This window comes from Sturnus vulgaris, chromosome 10, assembly GCF_052056855.1.
Source record: "Sturnus vulgaris isolate bStuVul1 chromosome 10, bStuVul1.hap1, whole genome shotgun sequence".
In the NCBI taxonomy this organism is placed as follows: domain Eukaryota; kingdom Metazoa; phylum Chordata; class Aves; order Passeriformes; family Sturnidae; genus Sturnus; species Sturnus vulgaris.
The window spans coordinates 24,122,287-24,148,447 of NC_142252.1; the positions used below are offsets into that span (position 1 = coordinate 24,122,287).

Below are 26,161 nucleotides of genomic sequence, written 5' to 3' on the forward strand. Positions count from 1 at the left end.
CCCACAGGGAGCGGCCCCATAGGGAGCGGCCCCACAGGGAGCGGCCCCACAGGGAGCGGCCCCACAGCGAGCAGCCCCACAGGGAGCAGCCCCACAGGGAGCAGCCCCACAGGGGACAGCCCCATAGGGAGCGGCCCCACAGCGAGCAGCCCCACAGGGAGCAGCCCCACAGCGAGCAGCCCCACAGAGAGCAGCCCCACAGGGGACAGCCCCACAAGGAGCGGCCCCACAGAGAGCAGCCCCACAGGGAGCAGCCCCACAGAGAGCAGCCCCACAGAGAGCAGCCCCACAGCGAGCGGCCCCACAGGGAGCAGCCCCACAGCGAACAGCCCCACAGGGAGCAGCCCCACAAGGAGCAGGCCCACGGGGAGCAGCCCCACGGAGAGCAGCCCCACAGGGAGCAGCCCCACGGGGAGCAGGCCCATAGGGAGCAGGCCCACAGAGAGCAGCCCCATAGGGAGCAGCCCCACAGGGAGCAGCCCCACAGCGAGCAGCCCCACAGGGGACAGCCCCATAGGGAGCAGCCCCACAGGGAGCAGCCCCACAGGGAGCAGCCCCACAGGGGACAGCCCCATAGGGAGCAGCCCCACAGGGAGCAGCCCCACAGGGAGCAGCCCCACAGGGGCTTTGATCGCAGCCCTGTGCCAGGGCCCCCGGAGCAGCAGCTCTGGGGAGACTCCGGTGCCCCTCAAGGCAAAGGCGCTGCAGGCTGGGAACTGTCCCCGCTCAGTGCCCGGGGGCAGCACAGGGAGCTCGGCCCTGCTCCCCCTCCCTGCGTGGGTTTGATTATTCTAATTAATATCACATTATTAACAGATCCTCATATTGATCCCTAACCCTCCTTTCTAAAGGAAAGCTCCGAGCTCGGAGGGAGGCGAGGCAGGTTAATGGTTTTAATCCTACCCCGTTCCTAAAAACTCCATTGATTCCTCACGGCAGCAAACTGCATTTTCTGTTCAGTATTTAATATTTACTATTTGATATTTTGGATATTTTCCTTTTTTACAGTAAATTTCACTACTTTGTTACCAGCTGAAGCAATTTTAAAAAATATCATGAACACACAGATCTGTTATTTTCATTGAGACTAACTTGAAATGAATAATGAAGCTGAGTTTTGATTTTAAACTTAACTTACTACAAATAAACTAATAGAATCATTAAGGTTGGGAAAGACCTCCAAGGCCATCCAGACCGATTTCCAAGAATTATTTCTGTTGCTGTTAAAAGTTTCTTTCCACATCAGGTAACTAAAACATTTAAACGTGAATAATTACAAATATGATGAACTGTCAAACAACATTTCACGTCCAGGAGAAAGAAAAAACGAGATGCAACTCCTGAAACTACAATATAAATGACAAATATTTTAAATTTTGGAATTTTTTCTGTTGGTTCACAGCGCAACAGGGACGTTCCTTATTACCAAGCCCCAATTCCACATGGATCAAACCATAAAGGATTTTCTAATCCCCCCAGCTTTGTCCTTTAAAACTCATTTAGCCCCATCCCAGGCTGGGCAGCACTAATGGGCTCCCACTGCCCCAGCTCCCCTCATTCATCCCCTATTCCCTCAGCTGCTCGTGCCCAAATGGCACCAACCTGTTGTGCAGAACATCCCTGAAAAGCCCAGCCTGGATCCTGCCCCCAGGGATCAAAACCCTGCAACCACTCCAAGCTGTTCCTGAAAAAGCCCTGCCCTGGCAGCCAGGCCAAAGGGAAAGGAAAATAAAGGTGGTTTGAAGGGGGACAGGGTCTGGGACAGGGAACAGGGACAGGAATAAGGGACAGGGACGGGAACAAGGGACAGGGAACAGGGACAGGGTCTGGGACAAGGGTCAGGGGACAGGGATGGGAACAAGGGAACAGGGACAGAGATAAGGGACAAGGGACAGGGACGAGGGATGGGAACAAGGAATAGGGAACAGGGACAAGGGACAGGGATAAGGGACAGGAACAGGGATAGGGGACAGGGATGGGAACAAGGAACAGGGTCTGGGATAAGGGACAGGGAACAGGGACAGGGATAAAGGACAGGAACAGGGACAAGGGACAGGGAACAGGGACAAGGGATAGGGAACAGGGATAAGGGACAGGGAACAGGGATAAGGGACAGGGAACAGGGAACAGGGATAAGGGACAGGGAACGGGGACAAGGTCTGGGACAAGGGACAGGGATGGGAACAAGGAACAGGGACAGGGGACAAGGATAAGGGACAGGAACAGGGACAGGGATAAGGTCAGTGACAGTGAAAGGGACAGGGAGCAAGGACAGATAATTTCATTTCAGCTAATAGATATATTCTTATATATACATTATAATTAATGCATATATATATCTAATATCTATATTATATTATCTATATAATCTACATAAAGCAACCCCTCACGTGCCAAATACATCAGGTGCTGCTGCCTAAAATTTGAGGGAAAAAAATTGGGATGCTCTAAGGAAATTTGTGTTGAAACACGCTGATATTGGTAAAAAACCTGACACTCTTTATAAAAAACACATTACATTGAAAGTTCTGCACGACTCCGGTCCCAGCCCCTTGATATTTTTTAAATATTTGGTTTCTGTGTGAGCACCTTGGTTTTATGGCCATGCTCACCAAGGGGAAGAGCAGGACTGCTCTGCTATTCCTGCCCCAAGGGATGGGATGATGATGATAAAGCCCTGGCCAGCACACCCACAGGGTGCCTGAAATAATCAAATTAATGGCATTTGTCACCCTGGGCAGCAGCAGCACCCAGGGAGGGAAGGGCACAAAAATCCAAAATCAGCTCCTGAGCAAACCCCCAGGCTCGGGATCCACACAACCCCAAACCTTTCCTATTTTCTTCCTGCACCCTCCCAAGTTTAATAAACAACAAACCCATCATTTTTTAACACTTTAACCAGCGAGAGCAGTGATTCATAACTCTGTCATAATTAAAATTTTATGGCAAATGCACAGCAGCCATCAGTCATCCAGGAGGGAACGTCCGAAAAAAGTGAGATTTCAATTTATAAACCCGTGCAGGATTGTATGAGCTACACTGTACAAAAGCACATTTCTGGGGAGTTATTGAACTGGGGAAAAGCAAAAGTTGGTTGGGTTTATTTTTTTTAAAATCAGATACAGAGGAGGTTATGAATTTGTTGGCACAGTGGCCCCGTGCAGTGACTGATGGTTGTTAAAAAGAGAAGAAATATTATCCTGTGTCTTCTTCCAGAGCTGCACTAACCAAGTCTGGGGCTGTCCCTGGTGCTCCCTAATGCCACAAACAAAAATTTCCTGAAATTATTAAAAACTCCAAACAAAAAAAAAGAGAAAAATCCACATCACAGCCAGGGAATAGAAGCAGCAAATCAGTGAAACTGGCAAATTGTGAGATAGATTTTCACATAACAAATAATAAAGATTCATCTCATTTCAATTAATTTTATCCCAGCAACACCATGGAATTGTCTGAATGAATGAAAAGAATGGAACTGGTGGTCTGGTATAGACACACATTCAGGGATTCCCAAAATTTGTACTTGGATCTCCTGCAGATCCATCCTGCATCCAGACAGAAAATAAATTACTCTTTAAAACATGGATCAGGATGATGTCACTTATTTAATATACAGCTGGTGTTAGGATATAGCAGAGAATAAAGAAATGTTTGCATTCTTTTAGATCAGTTTCACAAGCTGCTTTTTTTGCTTAGAAATACAAAAAGAAATTTAAAAACTTTCAGTAACTGTTTCTCATACCTGTCCTTGAAAGGACAGGTAATTTTCCTAAATTTTCCTAAATTTTTCCTAAATCCCATAAATATTCCACATCACCTGGGAAATCCCTTCTGCTGGCACAGAGGGACTGGATGCTCCATGGATTCACAGGAAATATCGATTTTTAAGGCAGAACTGACATCCCATTCCATCCTAAGGCCAGGTTGGAAATTCTCTGTAATTCCAGATAGGAATTCTCTGTAAGAATATTTAGGGGTTCCCCCTAAATACACTCTTTGCCACCATAACACTGTCAACATTTGAGATTTTTATCCCCTTTTAAGATGAGAAAAATATCATGGGACGTGCAGAGAAAAGTTGAATTAAGTTTTCCAGTGAAAATGCTGAGTTAAGGGTTGGGCTGGATGATTTTTATTTTTTTCAAGCTGAATGATGCTGTGATATAATTTCGTGACACAATCCCACGATATAATTCTGAAAAAGGAATCGGTCTGAATTTTCACACCAAAAAGAAGAAAAAAAAAAAAAGCAAACAGGAAAGAAAAAAAGCTAAACATGAGACTTGGAGCTTCCACAAATTGTTAGCACAGGTCTCCCCAGTCCATTAAAGGAAGTAATTGAATCAGTTTGCGTTTTCCCAGGAAAATCTCATTCAGAGAAATTTTATTGCCAGCCATCTAAATAGTAAATACTTATTATCCCCTGCAAATGAGGTTTTTGCTTGCCAAGGGCAAAGCTGAGGCTGTGATTGTGGTGCTCTGTCAGAGGCAGCAGAAGTTAAAAAGGTTATAAAGACCCCATTAATGTCACGGGAGGGCCCCCTAATTGGGGCCTTTATTCCCAGGCTCAGGCCCTGCTATTTAATGGGATGCTTTAGGGTTTCTTTGGTGGCAGCCCCACATCATCACCCCCAGCAGCTGAATGTGGACATTGATCTGCTGGGGAGCACGGCCTGGTTCATCAGCAGGAAGAGCTTTGGGATAAAATGTCAATGATCACAAGATTCAGCTGAAATAATTATATCACAATAATTCAGTATGAAAGGGACACCAAATTTGGGTTGGGAGGGACCTTAAATCCCATGCAGTGCCACCCCTGGGACACTTTTCACTGTCCCAGGCTGCTCCAAGCCCCAGTCCTGGCCTTGGGCACTGCCAGGGATGCAGGGACATCCATCACAAGGTGGCAGGAGGTGGATGGGGACCAAGAGGGGGGACAGCCACGCTGAGAAAGGGCACAAAAACCTCGGGAATAAGGTTGGAAAATCAGCTTTAAAAAGTCACTCCATGCTGCAGGGAAAGCTGGGAATGGTACAGGTGCAAGGATAATATTGAGGCTGATCTAAAGGAATGGATTTCTGAGCAGACTGGCACAGAGTGCCCCAGCCCTGCACGAGCCCAGGGAGCACCATGGAAGGTGTCCCTGCCATGGCAGGGGGGAATGAGATGGGATTTAGGGTCCCTTCCAACCCAAACCAGCCTGGAATTCCATGTACTCCTCCACAACTCGTTTCCTTTCCCCCTTAGCTTTCCCCACACTTCAGACCACAAAATCCAGGTGCAAATCCAGCGCTGCTGCAAGGTAGGAACGTACAGGAGGCAAACCCAGAGCTGCAGGGAGTGAGAATCCCAGAATGGGGCTGGGAGGGACCTTAAAGGCCATTTATAAAGAAATCCAATGTTTCTGCATGAAAGCCCATCCAGTGCCATCCCCTTCCAGGGACAGGGACACCTCCCACTGTCCCAGGCTGCTCCAAGCCCTGCCCAAGGGAATCACAAATTCATCCTGTCCCATCACAATAAAACCATTCACATTCCTCAGAGAAAACTCCCCCAAGGCCTTGAGAGCAGCAGCACAAAAAGCTCAGCACCTTGAAGAAGCTGCTGTGATGAAATCGTTTTCGTGGGTATTTTAGGAACGTAAGGGGACACACGATGGCTCAAAGCAAGCAGCTCAGAAATCGTCAGCAATAAATCACAGTGCAGCCACAGAGAGGAGAAACAGAACTGGAATTAAAGGGAGGACCTGCTACAAAGGCACCTAATTTGATTTTTCACATGAGCTGTGTTTTGAAACACTTCTTTTTCCCTTGCTGGGGTGATCAATATGAGAGAGATTGGCAAAGCACACGAGTTTCCATCGCTGCTGCCTTGCACTAACAACACTGCTCTGCCCTTTCCAGTGGCTTCTTTCATGGGCTCGTGGCAACAGGGCTCAAATCATCTGATGCAGATTTAATTCAGTGTGAAGCTGCCCTGCTTCACATTTGGAGGAGTGGTAAAACTTATTGTAACAGGAGTTTGACATCTGCTTTTCAAGAGTGTTATTTCAGCAGAAAATCCTTTCCAAGTCATTAAAGTTACCAAACACCCCCCAAGAAATGCTTTGGAAAATACAGATATTCAATATTCATAGAACAAAGGTGTGTAAATAACAAAAAAAGAAAGTAAAATTTTCATATCAGTCTTTTAGGTACGAGGAGAAATATTTCACTTATAAAAATATGTTGGGGATCTTGTTTCTATCAGCCTCTATGACCCCCCCCCAGATTTGTAAAATCCTAAGTATGAGAATTTCCCTTAAACCACCCAAAAATCCCTGTCACTGACAGGCAGCAGCCTTAGAAAAATCCCAGCAGGACTGAGAAAGTCCTTGCCAAGCACCCTCTGCTCCACACCAAGATTTATTCGGCCGACACCTCATAATCATCCCTAAATCTAATGGGACACAAATGCATTTCATCACAGATGAAAATCTTCAGCGAGCCCTCAAATGAAAACCAAGGAATTATTACAATCCCGTGGTTTGGCTTGCAGCAGGCATTAATCAGAAATCATAATAAATCCACACAGCACATTCAGGCTGCACATTAGTCAGGCAGTTTTGCATGATAACGACGTTGACTAATGGGCTCCGAGTTGGAAGGGTCAATCATAAACTCATCAAATGCTTCATTTAATTTCTTAATTTGGACAAACACGATTTGTTTATGGGAGAGATATCAGGTGTTCCTGAATGAATAATGGCTGTGAAACCAAAGTCCATTAATCAGTGCTTGATTACAAATGACTGGGAGATTGTTTGTTCTAATTTCATTCATTTGGGGCAACAAAGAGAACACGAGCGAGCGAAAGCACTTGGCCAAAATGGCACACTTAGTTCTCCATGTTTAATAAAGTTGTGATAAATGGGCTTTCAATAACTAAAACAAGGGGGTTATTACCCATATTAAATACTGCCCCTGAAAAAAAATGAATATCTGGGAGTTGCAAGGAGATGGTGCAGGCACAGAACAAGGTGCTGGCTTGGCTGCTGAACTCGTGTGCTGGCATTCCAGGTTTTCCTGAAAGGGTGGCACAAAAATCAGCAGGGCTTCATTTCTACTCCCTGTGAAATATTTTAAGAAAATGGTGAAATTATTTGAGGTGGAGGAGACTCTAAAGCTCAGCCAGTGCCATGGGCAGGGACACCTTCCACCATTCCAGGCTGCTCCCAGTGTCCAACCTGGCCCTGGACACTGCCAGGGATCCAGGGGCTGCCACAGCTTCACACCTTCATTGGGATTTATAATTCATCTAATCTAATCTAATCTAATCTAATCTAATCTAGTCCAATCTAATCCATAGGTTCCTTTCAGCAAGGTAATTCCAGCACACTTCCCATGTGGAAATTAGAGAGGCCCCCAACACCAGAACACCACCAGCCAGAGCAGATGGGGCAATTGAAAAGGTTTTTCTGGGCATTCAGGCTGTAAAATCCACCACTGGAATTTACATCCATGGATGAAAAGATTCTCACTCGTAGGAAATCTCAACATGCAGAGAGGTACAAGGGGAATTGTCAGGACAAAGCTCCTGGACACCCATTGCTGGCAATGTTTGCATGACCAGAGCCCAGAGAGGAGGCTGTGACAGATCATGTAAAACACGAGAACTAAATATTCCCCCCATCAATATTAAGAAATAACATTTCCCCAAAGACTTGCTAAAAACAAACGAGCCCCACGACCACATATGGTTTGCACAGCCAAACCAGTGGATAATTAAATTACAGCCACGTTGCTAAATATGAATTGATATAAAACTTCAGCTAACTGCAAAATTGTCTTTGACTGCAGATCAATAGCAGGCCTGCAAGATTCATCTGCACATAATTAGCACAGAGATTTGCATCAAAATCCTGGATCCCATATGCTCAAATATTACTGAAAGCCATTAGGCACCATGTAAGCCTGAGATACTTTTGGTGCCACAATTAAAAAAAAAATTTAAAAAATTAAAAAAAAATAATAATAAAAAAAAGACCTTGGGAAAAAAATCTAACACAAAAATAATAATTCTAAAAAGCTTTTAGAATGATTTCTGAAGGCAATAAATGTTCATTAATTAATAAAGTTCCTCTAAATTCTGCTTATAGGCTCTGGTTTATATTATGGCATCCCTACAACTCCTCATTGGCTTCTTACTCTAAAACCAACTTGATATTCAACACAAATGGTTCAAAGCAAATTTTTTAGTCTCTTGTAAGAACCTAAAAGGGGTCCCTGAAGTGAACAGATTTTAGACACCAACTGAATGATATTACACATTGCAAAAGTGAATTATTTCATTTCAAACACGTTTACTCTCTACCTACATTTCAATTAAAATCTGGTATTTTTTCAGCAATCGTGCAAATTAATTTAAATTAATTCTTTAATTAATTGCTATTATCCAAGAGTCCACTTTGTTCACCAATGCCATAAACCAGCTGCACTTCAGAAATCACATATTTTGTAAAGACAACACCGTTAATATGTTAGAAAAGCAATTAATTGGAGTAACGACTTTTTTCTACATTTGTCACTTTGTGTGCAGAAATTCTCATTTTTTTTAGAACTCTAACGAGATTATGAAGCTCTGCCAAGAGCTCAGGGCCAAGGAATGGCAGAAGAAATGTCCAGAAGAAATGTCTCTGTCCAGCCTGGCTATGGAGCAGCCACTGAGTTCAAATACTTCCTGAATTTTCTGAAATTCACTCTGAAAAACACCCGAAATTCCCACCAAATACACGATCTAAAAAGTAGCTGCTTCTTCTAATGTACACCTCGATTTTTAAACTAAGTGTTTAATTCTTCTATGGCTCAGAGCTTTTTCAAGAGTTCTTTCTCCTGCTGCCATCACTGAAATGGGTTTTGACACCAAAATCTGCTGAGGAAGAATCAGCAGTTGACCTAAAAACTGGGTTCATTAACTCCATAATTAGATGGATATCCTGAATTAGCTGGGTTGAAGAACAGGAGAAAGCTCCCACATGGAGGAGAGGAGAAGGATCCAGGGAGAGCCCAGAGCCCCTGAAGGGACTGAGGACAAGGGATGGAGGGACAGGACACAGGGAATGGAGAGAGGGCAGGGATGGGTGGGATATTGGGAATTCCTGGCTGGGCTGGAATTCCCAGATTTGCTGTGGCTGTCCCTGGATCCCTGGAAATGCCCAAATCCAGGCTTGGATCACCCTGGGACAGTGGGAGGTGTCCCTGCCATGGCCCTGGATGGGATTTCAGGTCCTTCCAACCCAAACCATTCTGGGATTCAGAGATTCTGAGCAATTCCAGCAGCAATTCCATTGGAATTACACAGGCAGACAGAGATAGGATAAGGGGAGCCTTGAAATGAAGAAAAAGAAAGAAAGATTTGGATTAGATATTGGGGAGAAATCCCTTCCTGGCAGGGTGGGCAGGGCTGGCACAGGGTGTCCAGAGCAGCTGTGGCTGCCCCTGGATCCCTGGCAGTGCCCAAGGCCAGGCTGGACATTGGGGTTTGGAGCCCCTGGGGCAGTGGGAGCTGTCCCTGCCATGGGAACAGGATGGGATTTAAGGTTCCCTCCAAGCCAAACCAGTCTGGGATTCTGCAATCTCACACATGAACAGGAGGGGTTTGAGCACTCACTGTCGAGCCTCTTGCCAAGTGGAATTCCAGTTTCTTTTCCTTTGACACAGGGAACAGAACTGACTTCCCAGACTGCTGAACACTCACTGGGAATGAAAATTCCTCTCCTTACTGGGGCTTCAGGAAATGCTCCACAAAACACCCTCAAAACCCTTTGTAGCACCTCCATCCACATTTGTCAGAAAGAGAAAACATGATTCAAGAACACACCTTTGCTCTCCAAATAGAGATTTATATATAAATAGAAGTAAAATTCATTTATCTAAGGTGCAAATTGCCACCATTCAAAACAATTATTTGAAGTAGATACAAATTCAAATTTCATATTAAATCAAACCTACCTAGCAACTAAATTTATCTTTTTTTTCAATATTCGGAACTCTCAAGCTTGTTAAAAGTTCAAATTCTTGCAATTTCTAGGGCAAGAATTATTTTTGACGCCTGCTTTAAATTTCCACGAAACAAGCAAAATATTTTAAGTATTATTTCATCCTTTGTGCACATATAACAGCACATGTTATCCACCCCTCTAAAATTCATTGCATCATTAGAAATTCAAATTAAAGCCAGCGAGTTCTCAGTGGAAAGCACACAAATAGGAAAACTGAAAGAAAAACCATCATCAAAACCAGAAATCCATCAACATTTGATAAATTTGGCAGTTGAAAAGAAGCCCCAATAAAAGGAAATTTTTCATACTTGTTGCCACCTGCCCGCCCGGCTGCTTTGCATAGCTAGAAAAGAGCAAAACAGAGGCCAACCTATTTAACTAAACAGTTTTTATTAAAGTAAAAGAAAAGCAAGGATCTATAAAGTAGCAAGTGATCCTATTAGTTCCACCAGACTAAAATCATACAGTCTACGTATGTGGTCCTTTCACCACATCTGTTATGAGCCATTTTGATACCCAAGAGCAGAGAATATTTGCCTATATTTATCAGGCCCTGAGTGCAAATCAGGCTTTTTTTTTTTTTTTTCTCCTCAGTAACTCCTGGGAGAATGGGTAGATTGAAAAAAAAAAAAAATAAAAGCAGTCAGAATTATAAAATATTTGTATTTACCACACTTAAGGCTGAAGCATTTGTTGTATTCCGTGATTTTTTCTTTGAGGAAGATGTAAAATGCAGGAATATGTAAAATGCAGTAAAGATGCAGGGTGCAAAATTAAAGGCAGCGACCTGATAGCAAAATTCAAAGGTAATGAGTTAAACACCCAATATCCAGAATGGGGTCTGATAAATGGTAAATGTTTGGGGTTTGCACTCCCCCATTTCCATCCCCTCACATTCAGTGCCTCGGTCCTGAAGTTTCCTTTAAATAAACTCCGGCGAATTCCTGGCACAAAACTCCCCATTCTTGACTGCTCTTTCAGCCAGAGATTGAAATGCAGATCCCAAAAATACATCAGTCACTTATTTCAACTGTGGACCTTTGAAAATCCAGATCAATTGCCTTTTGTCACCGTCTTTATGTGGAGAGTCAGAAATTTCTGCTTAGCACCACGGAAAAGCTCCCGGAGCCCTTTGCAGGAGGCAGCGCTATCGACGGTTTGAAACATCCCTGCTCTGTTTCATAGGAATTTATTGACATTTTGGGAATATTCATCCATATTTTATTCTTTAGGAGAGAAAGCACAGGTGCTATGTCATTCACAAGCAGCTTTCAGCTTCTGAGGTTTGCCCTAAGCTCGGGATTTAAGGTTTGAAACGGTGCAAACTCCTGCCCTAAAGAAACGAGCGCCGGGAGCCGCGCTCCACACAAACGCCCGGCTCGGGTCTCCTCCGTGCCTGGGTAATGAAGTCTGGGAAAGGAATCACAGACACCCAAGTGGTTTGGCAACTGTAAGTGACAGAAGCTGAGCTAAATCCTCTGTTGACACTGGGGATTATCGGCGTGGATTGTGCGGCGCTCCCGGAGCCGGCGCTGGTCAGGGGACGCTGCTCCCCGGCCGCCCGTGGGGCACAGGCACAAAAGGCCGGCCTGGTAGGAAGTGACCCAGAAGGAGATGGTGAGCAAGGATTTACACAAAGCCAGTCTGCCTCAGAAAAACTCCATATGACCATGAACTGGCCGGCAGGGCCTGCCAGGAGGCCTAATTACAGCCCTACAGAGCCCGCTAACAAAAGCTGGAGAGCTTTAGCCCAGGGATGATCTGCTTTATACTGACTTGAGAGAGTCCATATAGAGCGAGGAGAAGAAAGAGGTTTAGCTTGGAAATTCTCCCAAGGGACAAAGCATTGTGGCTCAGTCTGCAAGGCCCACATGGAACATGCTTCAGTCAGGCTTAAACATCCCACCCTGCCCAAATTAACATTCAGCCATTGCCTGCTTAACATCTGCTCGGGCACGGCGACTTGGGGGAGGCTCTCAGAGCAGCCTAAAGAGGCTCCCTGGCACCTCAAGATTAAGAAATCTGATTCAATAAATGGTGAAAATATGAATTTGTAGCTGGGACCGACAGCTCCTGAGGAATGATGGGTTTTATAAATCAAAACTCGGTTGTCCCAAGAATCGAAGTGTTTCGGTACATCCCAATATTGCCCTGCTTAATGAGAATAAAATACTGGCATTAATCTACACTTTAAAAGAAAAAAAAAATTATTTAACAAAGTCAGCATGAATGTAGGACGTGGAGAAAAAGCTCCTCAGCATTCTATTACCTAAATATAAAAATGGCCATCTTACCCTCCTGTCCCATAGACACAGGTGAATATTTTTTATTTTACCTGCTCTCCTAATGAGAGACCAGAGTCACAATTCCCATCTCCAAATACACCAGAAAAAAAAATCTCAATAATAAGAGCCTGTTTTAGTACTGATTTCTACCTTTCAGAGAAAGCAGTTGCTATTTCCTAAAGTAGTATCTAGGTTAAATTCTAAAAGCAGATTTTCTCAAGATCCTAAATATCTCCACAAGGGAAATTTCAATGGGGAAATACAGACAAGGAATTCAAGAGCAGCTGTGGCTGCCCCTGGGTCCCTGGCAGGGCTGGACATTTGGGTTTGGAGCAGCTGGGACAGTGGGAGCTGACAGGGTGAGATTGAAGGTCCTTCCAACCCAAACCATTCCACGATTCCATGATGCCAGCAGGGATGAGGCAGGAAGGGACTGTCCCCAGTGTCCCCCCAAGCCTTGCTGGTGATTTGGAGCCCATTTGTTTGTCCAGACCACGGTTCAACAGCAGATGATGGAAAATCCACTGGGAACACAGCACAGCTGCTGGTCCCCACTCAGTGGGACTGGAAAAATCCCCATAAAATGTTCAGATATTCCATGAGCTCCTTCCCAAGTTTGGGATGGGGCCTGCACAGAGCCCCACAACAGCTCCACTCACCACGACTGGAGAGCAGAGTTCATTTCAATGATATCCAAACACAACATCCCAACAGCAATGAACCTGCTGCTCCTCCAGCTGCTGGCCAATGGCTCAGCATCCATTTATTTCTAAGTTTAAAGACTAAAAGGTGCTCATTTTGCAAGGAGTAAACACACAAAAATATCTTGAAACAACATTTCCAGCCTCTTCTCACAGCAGTTAAATAAAAGTTCAATGTAATTGACTGAATGCACTTGGGGAAGAAGGTGGGAGATGATCTCATAAATGTCTGGCATGACCAAGACTTAAATAAAGCCAGGAAGGAACTTAATTCTGTATTTTGGATTGTAAGAGACACCAAGAGATTAAATCTCTTCTGCTCTTTATGAACAACTTGCAGCTTCAATCTAAGATCCAGCCCTCAATGGTGGATATTTAAATTTAACAATGTCACAGACCTTGGATAAGCTTTGGAAAATTTTGGAGCCCAGGTCACGATGATCTACAACCCCCAGTTATCTTTTGTACATCTCCCAGGTGTGAAATTAAAAAATGAGCTGTGATTGATGGCAGCAGAATACACAAATTGTGCTTTTGAGGTCAGGGCTGTCACATCCATTTCATAATTACATGCTTCAAAGATTTATTAAAAGTTCTGGAGAACAAGGAATGTATTGGAAGAGAGACAATGCGAAAGGCTGGATGGATTTTGGAAAAAAAAAAAAAAAAAAGGTGCATCAGCAATGTGAGGAGGTTCCTCAAAAGGAAGGTTTGCAAAAGGGGGGGAAATAAATAAATGCTTGTACTGATTTAGAGCAATGCTAAAAAAAAAAAAAAAAAAAGAAAATTGAAAAAAAAAAACAAACCCAAATTTTTGAAAGCACAGAATAAAGTCTCAGCAAGAGCCAGAGGATAAACAAGAAGTTTTAGTGTAAAAAAAGTCTTATTTTTATTTCTTTAAAGGGCTTTACTAAACACCAACAATGATGCAAACCAATTTAATCTTCACCTGAAATTTAGGTGAGGAAATTCTGGAGAATGGGATCAGCACCAGCCGAGCACAAATGGACAAAATCCCACCCGACAGCACAAAAATGAAGAGAATTTTGGAGGATTCTCATTTACTCACCAGCTGCCTCCAGAACCAGCTGCAGCCTGGCCTTGGCCTGTTCAGCAGGAGTCTGCAAGAGAGGAGGGATCAGCTCAACCTGCCTGGACACGGCAGGTGTGACACTGCCACCCCCAGGTGTGACACTGCCACCCCCAGGTGTGACACTGACACCCTCAGGTGTGACATTACATTCTCAGGTGTGACATTGCCACCCTCAGGTGTGACACTGCCACCCCCAGAGAGCTCCTGCCCCATCCAGCCAGGGAAGTTTCCAGACTGGAATCAATTGAGGGAGGAATCATCAGGGAAACCTCCAGAACTGTCCCCAAACTCTGTCCCCACGAGGTGGCTGTGACACCGTCACCAACCCACACCCAGCTCAGATCCCAGCCCTCCCACCCCAAATCCCAACTGTACCACCCCAAATCCCAACTCTGCAACCCCAAATCCCAGCCCTCAGACCCCAAATCCCAACTCTGCAACCCCAAAAATCCCAACCCTCCAAGCCCAAATCCCACCTGGCTCCTGGGTGACCCCATTCCACACAAACACCCCAAAATGCTCCAGAACTGGGTGTAACAGGATTAACAGGGAGAGTTTTTCCCCTTTTCTCTCCTCTGGGGTGATTTTGCCTCTCCTGTAGGAATTGCTGCACATCTGCTGGCCCTGCCCCCATATCCTAAAGGGTGCCAGTGAACACATCCCTGTGCCCATCGTGATTGTCACCCCCTACATGTGAAGCCACCCCAACTTTGTCACCGAGTTCACGAGTGGAATGTTTCTGGAAGTGTCAGGAGAAGTTTGGGAAGTTTCTGCTCTGCACTAAAAACAAAACCTGACGGGAATTTTTGGTGGCGTTTTGCAGCTTAGGAGATTCTTCCTCAAGATTTTAAATATCTGCCACGGGGAATTTTAAATGGGAAAAGAGAAGTTGTGGCTGCCCCTGGATCCCTGGCAGTGCCCAAGGCCAGGTTGGAGCTCCCTGGGACAGTGGGAGGTGTCCCTGCCATGGCAGGGGTGGCACTGGGTGGGATTTAATCTCCCAACACAAACCATTCCATGATTCCATGATTTTAATTAGGCAGAGCTCTTTGTCATCCATGTCCCAACTGGTGACACTGCAGGGCCTCACCACCCTCATCCAGAGCCATGACAATGACAGAACAATTCCATTCCTACTCCAAGAATTTACAGACTGCTCCTCCCAATAGGGGAGATGCTGCATTAAAATGCAATTCAAATGAAGACCCAGATTTTGCTTGAACAGAGATCTAATATTTTTAGTTCAGATTTTTTGCTGTTTGCATAAAACCCAGAATTACTGGGCAGAATTTATTATTATAGCTGCAATATGGATCCCACCACCAGACCTGACCACTAATCCTGGTGGCAGCAAGAAATATCTTGAAATTTAACATAAATCATCTTCCTATTTCTTTTTCTTGCCACGAACTGATCATTGCAATCTGTTCTGGCACTTGGAGTATGTAACAGGAGGAAAGGAAGGATCTGCTTTTTATCCAGAACCAACTTGCCCAGCTTCAGTTCCACAGAAGCTTTACTTGGGTTTGTGGCTCCTCCATTCCATGACAACTGTAAATTTAAAAAAAAACTCCACCAGGATTAGTTGAGCTTGGCAAAATGTGGCAGGACAAGCAGGGGAGGAGAAGTATTTGGTGTCAAACAACACCTGTGCACATGAACAGCCCAAGTCTTTGTGGCCCTCAGGCACCAGGAGGGCTCTGATACCCCAAAATACAAATTCCTGTTCCCACAGCACTCACCCACTTCAGATATTCAACCAAAACCCCCCTGGAGCTCTCAAATCCCTGGATCCCTTCTTGTTGGCCACACAACCACCAGTGACTGGAGCCAGTTCCACTGGGATATTCCTGTCCAGCACCACCACACCCATGGGAATCCCATGAAAAAATCCAACACCAAGGAGGCTCCAGAGGAGGAGAAAGGAAGCAAAAACATCTGTACAAACATCACTAAACACAGAGCTCCACACCTGATCCTGCTGCTCTGAGGAATTCCAAACACCTTTTCCCACTCCTCCCACGGAGTTATGGATGTGTCTTGTTGGTTTAAGGGATGCAAGACTCAAATTTTCCTTTTCCTCAGCAATTTCCCCCTGGGAGCAGCCCAGGCAGTGGCTCTGGAGGAATCCTCCCCTTTGCCCTTGCCCCAGGTATTAATTATTCCACGGGCATCATTTACCCATCAGAGAGCTCAGCACAGGCACCTTTTCATCAATCAATCAATCAATCAATCAATCAACCCTAACCAAGGAGGGAAAGGAGCATTCTGGAATAAAGGTGACAGCCTTGGCCCCAGAAAACATCTCCCCAAGTGTTGGCTGAGGCCAGCACGTGGAGAAAAGAGAGGATTGGAGCTGAAAAGCACAATTAGAGCCTCAAACAAGCCAGGAGCAATGTGTGAGAACAAGCAGCTACCCCAGGCCAGTATTGATTTAGGGGACCATTAAGTGAAAAAAATTCAGCAAGACCCTGAGGGAACTTCAAAAATGGTGAAATGGTTGGTGTTGGAAATATTACCAAGAGTGATGTCGAGCAAAATAAACCCTTGTACTTTCCTCGTGGTCTTAAGTCTCACACAGAAGGAAAAGAATTCAAAGAGAGTAAAAGGAAAAAGAGAATTATTTCTAATGCCAGCTGGTGAAGGAGCTCACTAAATGTAAAAGCAGGAGAGGAATTCCCTAAAATTCCTTAACAAGCAGTGAATTTTAGATGTGTCTAAAAGTGTGTGGGGAGACACTGGAACCCCAGCTCAGAAAAGGATGATATTCCACAGGACACCAGCCACACCCCTGGGATTCAAAACAGCTTCTAACATTGCAAGGAAAAAATGGGATTGGCTCATTCCATTTTTAATGTGTGATTTATGCAGATGTGCCACATCCTCACCGTGGGTTTTCATCCACTGCATTCCATCACTGCTCCTTTCATAAACAGTTATTAAAATAAAATTACACTAAACCAGCCTCACAACTTTAAATTTGGTGGCTTTTGTGTAAAAATCACACTCACAGCTCCAGGAAACAATTGCTGAGTGAGAGGAGCAGCTCCAGAAATGCCAGGAGAGCCAGGGCTGGATTTCCAAATCTTCCATTTCAAGGCAGATTCAGCTTCTCAATTAATAAATAGATTGGAACAAGCACTTGAATTCAGCTTTAGAATGAATTTTTAAAGTCGAGTCAGGAACACACACAGGAATATTTTAAATATTCCTGCTATTTGGCACGAATGGCAAACATTCTTTACAGAGGAAACAACATTAAAGTGAAAACTTGAGAACACCGAGGAAAAAATTTGAGAAACATGAAATTTATAAACAGAGTCCAAATTTCTGCTGGAGCAATATTCCAACTGGGAATATTGTGGAGCAGAGCACTTGGATCTTGGCAGCACTGGGAAACTTTTATCCCAGGAGTTGGAATTCTGCCTCCCTCAATTGTTAATCATGGTGGAATTTCACATGGGAAATGTTTGATGTGTGCTAAACCTGCACAGGTTCCACTCCTCCTGCTCATCCCTGACACTGCTGGGGTAAAATTTACCTTTCAGGACTTTTCTGCCTTAAAACATCTGGGAAAAAAAACAACCAAAAAACAGGAAACTTCTGGTGATGATCAGTTTTGGGGATTTACCAATTTTTGATAAAGACAAACCCAGCCCTCAACATCCCCAGGAAAAGCTGCGACCTGAAAATAGGAATTCCACGTTCAGCTTGCAGAAAGGATGAGGGATATCAATTTTTAGTGAGAATAATCAAACCTCTAATTTAAAAGCAGGTGGAAATTGGAGATGGGAAGTGAGCTGTGGCTGTGTCCACTGTGGATCTTCTCATTTCCCAGGGCTCAAACTCCTCTGGATAGAAAAATCCCAGTTTAAAAAAGCAAAATCCAAATAATACCCAGGGAAGTCAGTAAATCAACACTAATTAAGTGACTCCACATCAGAGCACAAATCCATCCTCCTGCCTTAACTCTCATCCCTTTCCCGAGGACATTTTTCCAACCTTTCCCAATGCCTGATGAGCTCAAAAAAAAAAAAAAAAAAAAGGTTAAGGAGAAGAGTAACATGAAAAAGAGCAAAGAAACCAAAAATTCCCTAATTGTCTGAGGAGCTGGCTACCCAAAACCTCTGGGAATAATTCCAAAGCAGGTCAGAAACCTACAGCAAATATTTGGAATGAATTCCAGGAAAAAGGAATTGTTTAGCAGGGATAAATCTGGTTGGAATTCATGTGGAGGAAGGAGAGTAAAAGGAAAAAAATTCCCATTGAGGGAGTGCCTAAGGGATGATTTCCCTGGAGAAACAGCTCCTGGCAGGAGCCTGTGCCACCACTGCTCCCAATGGGGATCCAGGGCTGGAAAAATCAGATTTTTTTTTCATGGAAGTGCCAAAGGTTGTGATGCAAGCCCAAGGAAATCAGTAACCAAGCACTGAACAATCAAATCCCACTTGTCCCTCCCAGCAATCCCTGACTGCTCCTGCACAACTGGAATGGTGTGGGAATGGCACTGAAGGGCAACATCCCATTGATCCAAAAAAAAAAAAAAAATCCAGCATTTATCCCATTGATAGAAAAATCCAGCATTTATCCCATTGATAGAAAAAAAAAAATTCAGCATTTATCCCATTGATCCAAAAATCTAGAATTTATCCCATTTATAAAAATATCCAGTATATATCCCATTCATACAAAAATTCAGCATTTATCCCATTTGTAATGACACTGAATGGCAACATTCCATCCCCTTGATCCAAAAATCCAGAATTTATCCCATCGATACAAAAATCCAGAATTTATCCCCTTTATACAAAAATCCAGAATTTATCCCACTGATACAAAAATCCAGAATTTTGGGGTGCAGGAGAGTCAAGGCCCTTATTCCATAATGGGTTACACCTAAAATGACATTTGAATTTATTCTACAATGGTTACACCTAAAATGACATTTGAATTTATTCTGCCTTCACCTGGAATATTGTCATCCCAATTCCAGCAAATCCCAACAGGAGAGAGCAACAAAGGAACCCAAACCCAGTCAGGTTTTAAACAAAATTTTTAAAATTTTGTTTAAAGTTGTAATTTTGTTTAGATTTGTAATTTTTTTAATTTGTAAATTTAAAAAAAAAATTTAAAAATTTTCAAAATTTGATGAAATTATGGAAAAGATTGTGGGACAGCTTTACCATAGGAATGCTGGATTCCTTTCCTGCCATTTATTCCTCTTTGGGTGATTTAAAAAAAAAAAAAAAAATTACCAAAGAAACATAAAATGCTTATTTGTATAAGAAGACACTTCAGAGGAGAATAAAATACTAAAAATAAAAATAAAACCAAAGGAGATGGAGAATTTGCAGTTGTCATCTTTTCCTTATGTAAGTCTTCAAATTCCAGATTGACAAAGGATTGGTTCTCACATCAAAAACATCCAAATAAAATCCCAGAGAAGAATCCCTAATCTGAATTAACAGCACAGAAATATAATAAGCACATCTGGAACTATTTGAATTAAACCCCTGCATTTTCAGACATAAATCTGTTGGAAAAGATTGGATGGTAAAATTCTATTTATGTCTGAGTTTTTTCTTTTGATCCAATTAATGAACAGCAACCCTCAGGAATGGGCTATGGCAGGAGTGTCCTGACTGGATACAGATCCACCTGCTCCCAAAAAAAAAAAAAAAAAAAATCATCTTCAATTTAACAAAGTGGAAAAAAAAAAAAAAATCATGTAAAACATGGAAAAATGGCAATTTCTGTCCACGGAATGCACAGATGCTCTTTGGTATTGCCACAGAAATAAAGAATCCAGCATTAGGGATGGGCTAATTAGGAAAGGGAAATTATTAACCAAAAAAAAAAAAAAAAAAAAAAAAAAAGGGGGAGGAAAAAACGAAATTTTAATTTATGTAAAGGCCACAGAAAATATGAACGGGGATGAAGGGAAGGGAAAACGTGGAAAAACATCAGAACCTTGAGAGAAAGGATGGAAAACTTGCCCAGAGTTCTCCTCCTCCTCCAAGATTGCCAATTTATCACCATTGGGAAGGAGAGACAGCAATGACAAGGCTCAAACCTTAAATCCAGAACACAATTAGGCACAAACAGCAAAAAATCCCAGCTCTGAATAAACTGAATTTTTAAAAAAATGGCCAAATTTCCTGCAAAAACAACAAAAGAGATTCAGACTCCGAGTTTGCCATCCCATGGAATTCTCACACAAATTTGGGATCAAAGGGACAAAACCTTAAATTGTCCCCAGACATCAGCAGCAGTCCTGGCAGAATATAAAAATATTCAGAGCCTGCAGATTAATGCAGGTTCTGCAACGAAAGTTTTTAATTAATTTTAATTAAATCATCATAAACTGCTTCGGAAACAGCTCCAGCCAAGGCTGCACTGGCTGGAAAAACAGGAGCACGACCAAGAGGTAATTAATTAATTAATTAATTAACAAATTAATCTCTGAGAGCTGAGGATTCCCCAGATCCTCTCACCCAGGACACAAATTGCCACTAAAAATTTGGGATTTGTTAACTTTTAACTGTGGATTTGTCATTTCACTCCACTTAACCAGGACTCAGTTCCCAGGCAGGTTTTAACCCAGGATCTGCAGAGAACCCTGGTGGGTGGGGGAAAAAAAAAAATTAAAAAAATTCTTTCTTGTTTCCACTAAAACCAACCCCAAAATTTGGGGAAATAAGCACCAATGGATTATTGGAAGCAAATCCAAGGCAGGAGGGAATGGTTGGGGCAAAAAACTCGGGCACATGGATGGGATTTGGGGAATTCAAAGCAGGTTTTTTTTGCAGCAAAGGCTCCTTTAAAAGGACCAGAAAATAACAATGTACTCATTTCAGGGAATATTCCTGAGAAAAAGTCAGGAAAAAGGGAGTGGATAGAGCAAAATGGATTAAACACTCAGCACGAAGAGGGGGAGTTGGAAATAAGATTTTTTAAAATTAATCCAGGTCTTTTTAAAAGGAAAAAAATTCCTGGAAGTTTTAAAAGTTATACAGCCATAAAACCCTGTGTGGGTTCTTTAATAAGAGAGGAAATACAGAAAATATTGCACTAAAGGCTAAAAAATTACCTCCCCTCTATTTATTTCCTGGCACCCTGGAATCTCATCCCTTAGATTTATATTTGCATGGAAATCACCAAAAAATTCAACTTTCTGATAAAGAGCTGACAGAACAGAGATTTCTGCATCAACATCATCTGGTCATTATTCTATAAATTCATCTCTTTCTTAATTTAACCTTTAAAAATTAAAGGTAGAATGATCCCCACAGCTTACAAAAATTGTCAAGTTATTAACATTTAACTCTTAAATATGGATTTTTATCTTTTATCACCGTTTCAATTTTCTGCTGCATTATGGTTGCAACAAAGTCGTGGGAGAATGTAGAAATAGCAGCAGATAAATGCAGGTTCTGAAATGAAAATTTTTAATTAACACATCATAAACTGCTTTGGAAACAGCTCCAGACAAGGCTGGAAAAAAAACCAGGAGCACAACCAACAGGTAACAGAGATTAATTAACAAAAGGAGCAGTTAATACTTGAATTACTGTTTTTTTTTTTTTTTTTTTTTTCCACGAAGAGAGGAGTTTTCTCTAAATAAATTCGAGTTTTTCAGAAAAAGGGAATCCAATCCCCTTTGGAATGTTTGCATTGAAACGCAGCAATAGAAAAAGAAGAGAAAAAAGACCTGAAAATGAAAAGCATTTCAAATATCACAAGGATCCGGTGGGCTCTAAATTAGGATTCTGTTCCAAAATCATCTGATCATCTACCCCAAATCACGCCTAATTAGACAGCAATTAACCTGAACTTCATCAGGATTTTATATATTTGAATAAAAGCTCATTTTCTCCTTGCTCTCAGATTCAATGATCCACTCACCCCCACTGCACCGTTTTTTGGGGGGTTTTTTTTTGGGCTGTCACAGATTTGCTGGTTGAACTTTTCCAGAAATGACTTGTGTTTCACACTTCTGGCTGCTGCTTCTGACAAATAAATACAAAAATAAAACTCACAGGGCAAAACATAATTATTCTGAGGAGCACCTGCATCAAATCAGGGTGCAGAGATTTGTATTTTAGGTGCAGACCACAGGGAGTTGGGCAAATTTATGCTTCATCTCAGTATTGTGCCAAGATCCCTCTTCAGCATCTGCCATAAAATACCTCCAGATCAAAGATCTCCACGCAAAATCCTCAAAAGAAGAGGAGAAAAAGACCCCCCCTAAAAAAAGATGAACTCGCTGGTGGCCTCAATAATTAGATTAAAAATCAATTACACTCCTGCCAACGTGTTTGTTTGGTGGAGAAAAGCCTCGAAGGAAATGCATTTAAACTTGGGGATGCTGAAGCAGCCACTGCCCTCCATAAAGTTCCTTTATATATTTTTCCACAATATGCACAAAACCAGAATATGAAATCAGAAACATTTTACACATTCTCATACTTCAGAGAGCACTAACAGCATTTTACTCGTCGAAAGCACTTTATCTTCATGTCTCTATAAGGCAGAGTTGGTGCATAATAATGTAATTTATATTGCCTAAATGTTATTTTGGGAGCATTGCATCATTTCTCAAACTTCATGACCTTTACAATTTTCTAAACTTTTATTTCCCTCATTATTCTGAACAGATTTCATTACATATTTTGAATGTAAACAACCCTGAATAATGATGGGCCCCATTACGTATGTACAGCTCTGACAATCGCTGCATGGAAACCCAGTGCATTAATTTACCTCTCATCCGCCGTAACTGCACTCCCATAAAAAGTTTTATACTCAACTCACATAAATCACGGGCAAGAAAAATGAGAAAATCTGGTGGCTAACTCATCTTCCACCATTCTGCGAAAATGAAATTCACTGAAATACCTATCAAAACTGCAATCATCAAGAGATAATGTCTTCTTAGGTCTATCTGCACTTTCCGATTTAATTTCCTCCATGCCCTTGACATCCACAGATACCATTAAGATTAAGAGCAGCGAGTAACTGAGCAGTTCTCCGATTTTGATATATGGGGCCCAGGCACTAAATGTAATATCATCATTTGAAAATTAATGCAATATTTCTTTTGTTAGGGGTTTGGTTTTTTTTTGTTTTTTTTTTTTCCCAAAACCCCCACAACACCTCGGGAAGAGGGATGAATACCGGGGTGGGGGGAGGTTCTCTCTGGTAATTTCCCCATCAGAATGCCGTGCAATTATGAGGAGATGTGCACCTGGGCAGAGGTCACCCAAATTACTGCATCATTTAATGAGCACCGAGATCAAACCGCCGGCACACTGTTGCTGCCGAGAGACGCCTCGCAGCCTGCTACATCAAATCTGATGGAATCATTAGAGTAATAAGCAGGAAAATCTGTTTGCAGATTAACCTCTGGTTTCATGCTGCTTTCATCTAATGGGGCGCTGTGGAAATCTTGTCAGCTTTTCATCAGGCACGATCAAATTACGGGAATTGCGAACAAACCGCCGGCGCGATTGGAAACAACAGCCGCACGTGCCGGGCCTTTCACGCAGATGCCAGGGAAAATCACACTCTGGATATTTTACAGCCTTGTTTACTTCAGCTGATCTCTGCTCTCACCGTCCTGCAGAGAGGGAATGGGGGCCGTTCCCAAATTTTTACGGAGGAGAAGGCGAATCCGGCGAGTTCCTGGGGTAAAATACGAGCGGGGCCGCAAAGGGAAAGCAAAAATAAAGGCACAAAGGTCAAGGGGATGAAAGGTCAGGGGAGGCACCTCTGCCTCGGTGGTAAATGAGAGTGATCAAAGTTTACTTTTTAATAAAGACACACAGACATTAAAGAGTTGTTTTATGAGGAGAGGCTCTGGTTTCAGAGCCCCGCTGGTAATGGGAAGTGACAGGGAAAAACTCGCTTCTCTGACAAAGTTTCCACAAAATTTGTCGCTGCTGGAACAACAAACTGCTGCAAGCCTTTGAATATTCTGCCATGAAAACGTTCTGCCTCTGATGGTTTGATGGCAGGGTTGTTTGATTCACATCTGCAACCAACAGCAGCAGAACCTTAGAACAAAGAGAAGTGGAGTGCACATGAATTGAATACACACTCGGTGCCCCACAATGCAAACAGAGCCAAACAAGATGCATTTTCCCATGGATATTCATAAGCCATCGATCTTCTGCAGTGATTACCTGATCTGAACCTGATCCAGAAGGATTTCCAAGGAAAGATTTTTCAAGAGGAATATTTGGGATGCCGAAGTCGAGTTGGGGACACCGGGGTCCCCTCTCAGTGGGGGACACAGCCAGAGCCAGCACTGCTCCTCAAAAAGCACCTTGGTGCCTCCAGCTGGACACTCTGTGCCTCTCCAAAGGGAAATTTGGAATGGCCCTGGACACAAATGTCCCTTTGGCCATGGCTGGGAAACCTCTCCACCCCCACCCTCGCTCGGAACAGGACAAGAGAGCCACAATTCAGGAGGGACACCAGAGACAAGGCAAGCCTGCAGAGCATAATTGACCAGCGTGGAATTGTGCCAGGACAGCAAGATAAACATAATTACTCATATTAAGGGCGTTAATTAATTGTTTGTGAGCAGAAATAATTGGCTGCTTGGTTTACAGCTCGTTAGGAAGCCAAGGACTCCGTCAGACATCGCTGTCCGGTGGCCACGGAGCTGTGACACCACAGGAAATAAATATTGACATTTAATTAAAATAAATACCTGATCAAATATTAACACTGAAGAAAGGAGAAGGCTTCTTGATTGGGATTTGGGGTTTTTTTTTTGGGTTGACCAGATCAAAGGAACCTTAAAGCCCATCCAGTGCCACCCCTGCCATGGCAGGGACACCTCCCACTGTCCCAACCCCAATGTCCAACCTTGGGCACTGCCAGGGATCCAGGGGCAGCCACAGCTGCTCTGGGCACCCTGTGCCAGCCAGGAATTCTTTCCCTGTTCCATCTAAACCTACTCCTGTCAGTTTGAAGCCATTCCCTGTGTCCTGTCAGTCCAGACTCTCGTAAATTCCAAATTGTAAAACACCTTCTACAGAAGGGATTCAATAACAGGTTATCAATCAAGATAAAGACTCTTAAAGTGGGAAAAAACCTCCTTACAAGCATTTGGAGACGCAGGAATTAAAGCAGTAGAGCTGGAATCATGTGGCTTAAATCTTTGGAGGAATATCCCTATAATTTATTGGAGTCCAAAAGGTCTTTCTGAACAAAGCATTGAGACGTGGAAGGTGCCAGTACAGATATTCCTACCCGTGGGTGCCTTGGGAAAACAGTTTGTTTCCTTGAGCCCCATTCCCAAGGCAGATTTTGTAAGATCAAAGGGAAAAGGGGAAAAAAAAAGTCTCAGACCTGGAGGTTTTGGACTGATCTTTCAGGGAAATGTTCCTTGTCCACAGCAGGGGATGGAATGAGATCTTTAAGATCCCTTCCTGCCCAGTTCTGGGATTCTAAATACAGAGCAGCCAATTCATTGAATGAAGACATGATTTTATTCCAAATTATTGAGAGTTAACCCATAAAACACTTCAGGCACCATCACAGGGGGATTTTCCAGAACCTTTTGCCCCAATCCCAGAGAAACCCTGAACACCACTCAACTCTTTTCCTGCTTCCCACCTCCCCAGGCTACTCCAAGCCCACAGAGCCTCTTCCTTCCCACTTTTTGTTGTTGTAAATCAGCCCTGCAGCTCCTGCTGTGGCAGAAACCCCAGTTTAGAACCAGCCCCAGCCATGGCCAATCTGTCAGGAGGGGAGCAGTTTATAATGAACGAGAAAAATCCTGGGAAAAATCTCCCTGGCACCAGCAGGGCAATGAAACCTTCCCCAAATTTACTGAAGGGATTCCCCCCACAGGTGAGACACCCCTGGAAGCAGCAAACAGGATGGGGTTTCCAGCTGCTCCGAGAACTCTGCTCTTTAGTCTGTCTGATGATTCCCAACACATTTCACATTTCAGAAAGGGGGAGCTCCTGAGAATTGTGCCAGGATCTCCATCCCACCAGGATCTCCATCCTTTGCACCCCACCAGGAT

The 26,161-nt window shown here is 43.3% G+C and overlaps 1 protein-coding gene across 1 annotated transcript in view; it reads right to left on the reverse strand.

The window, feature by feature from the left end:
- Positions 1-26,161, reverse strand: part of RSRC1 (arginine and serine rich coiled-coil 1) — a 108,405-nt gene that overhangs the window by 28,535 nt on the left and 53,709 nt on the right. Inside the window, exon 7 of the mRNA XM_088171100.1 lies at positions 14,095-14,146. Coding sequence (XP_088027226.1) covers positions 14,095-14,146 — 52 coding nt within the window. The remainder of the gene's footprint in view (positions 1-14,094; positions 14,147-26,161) is intronic.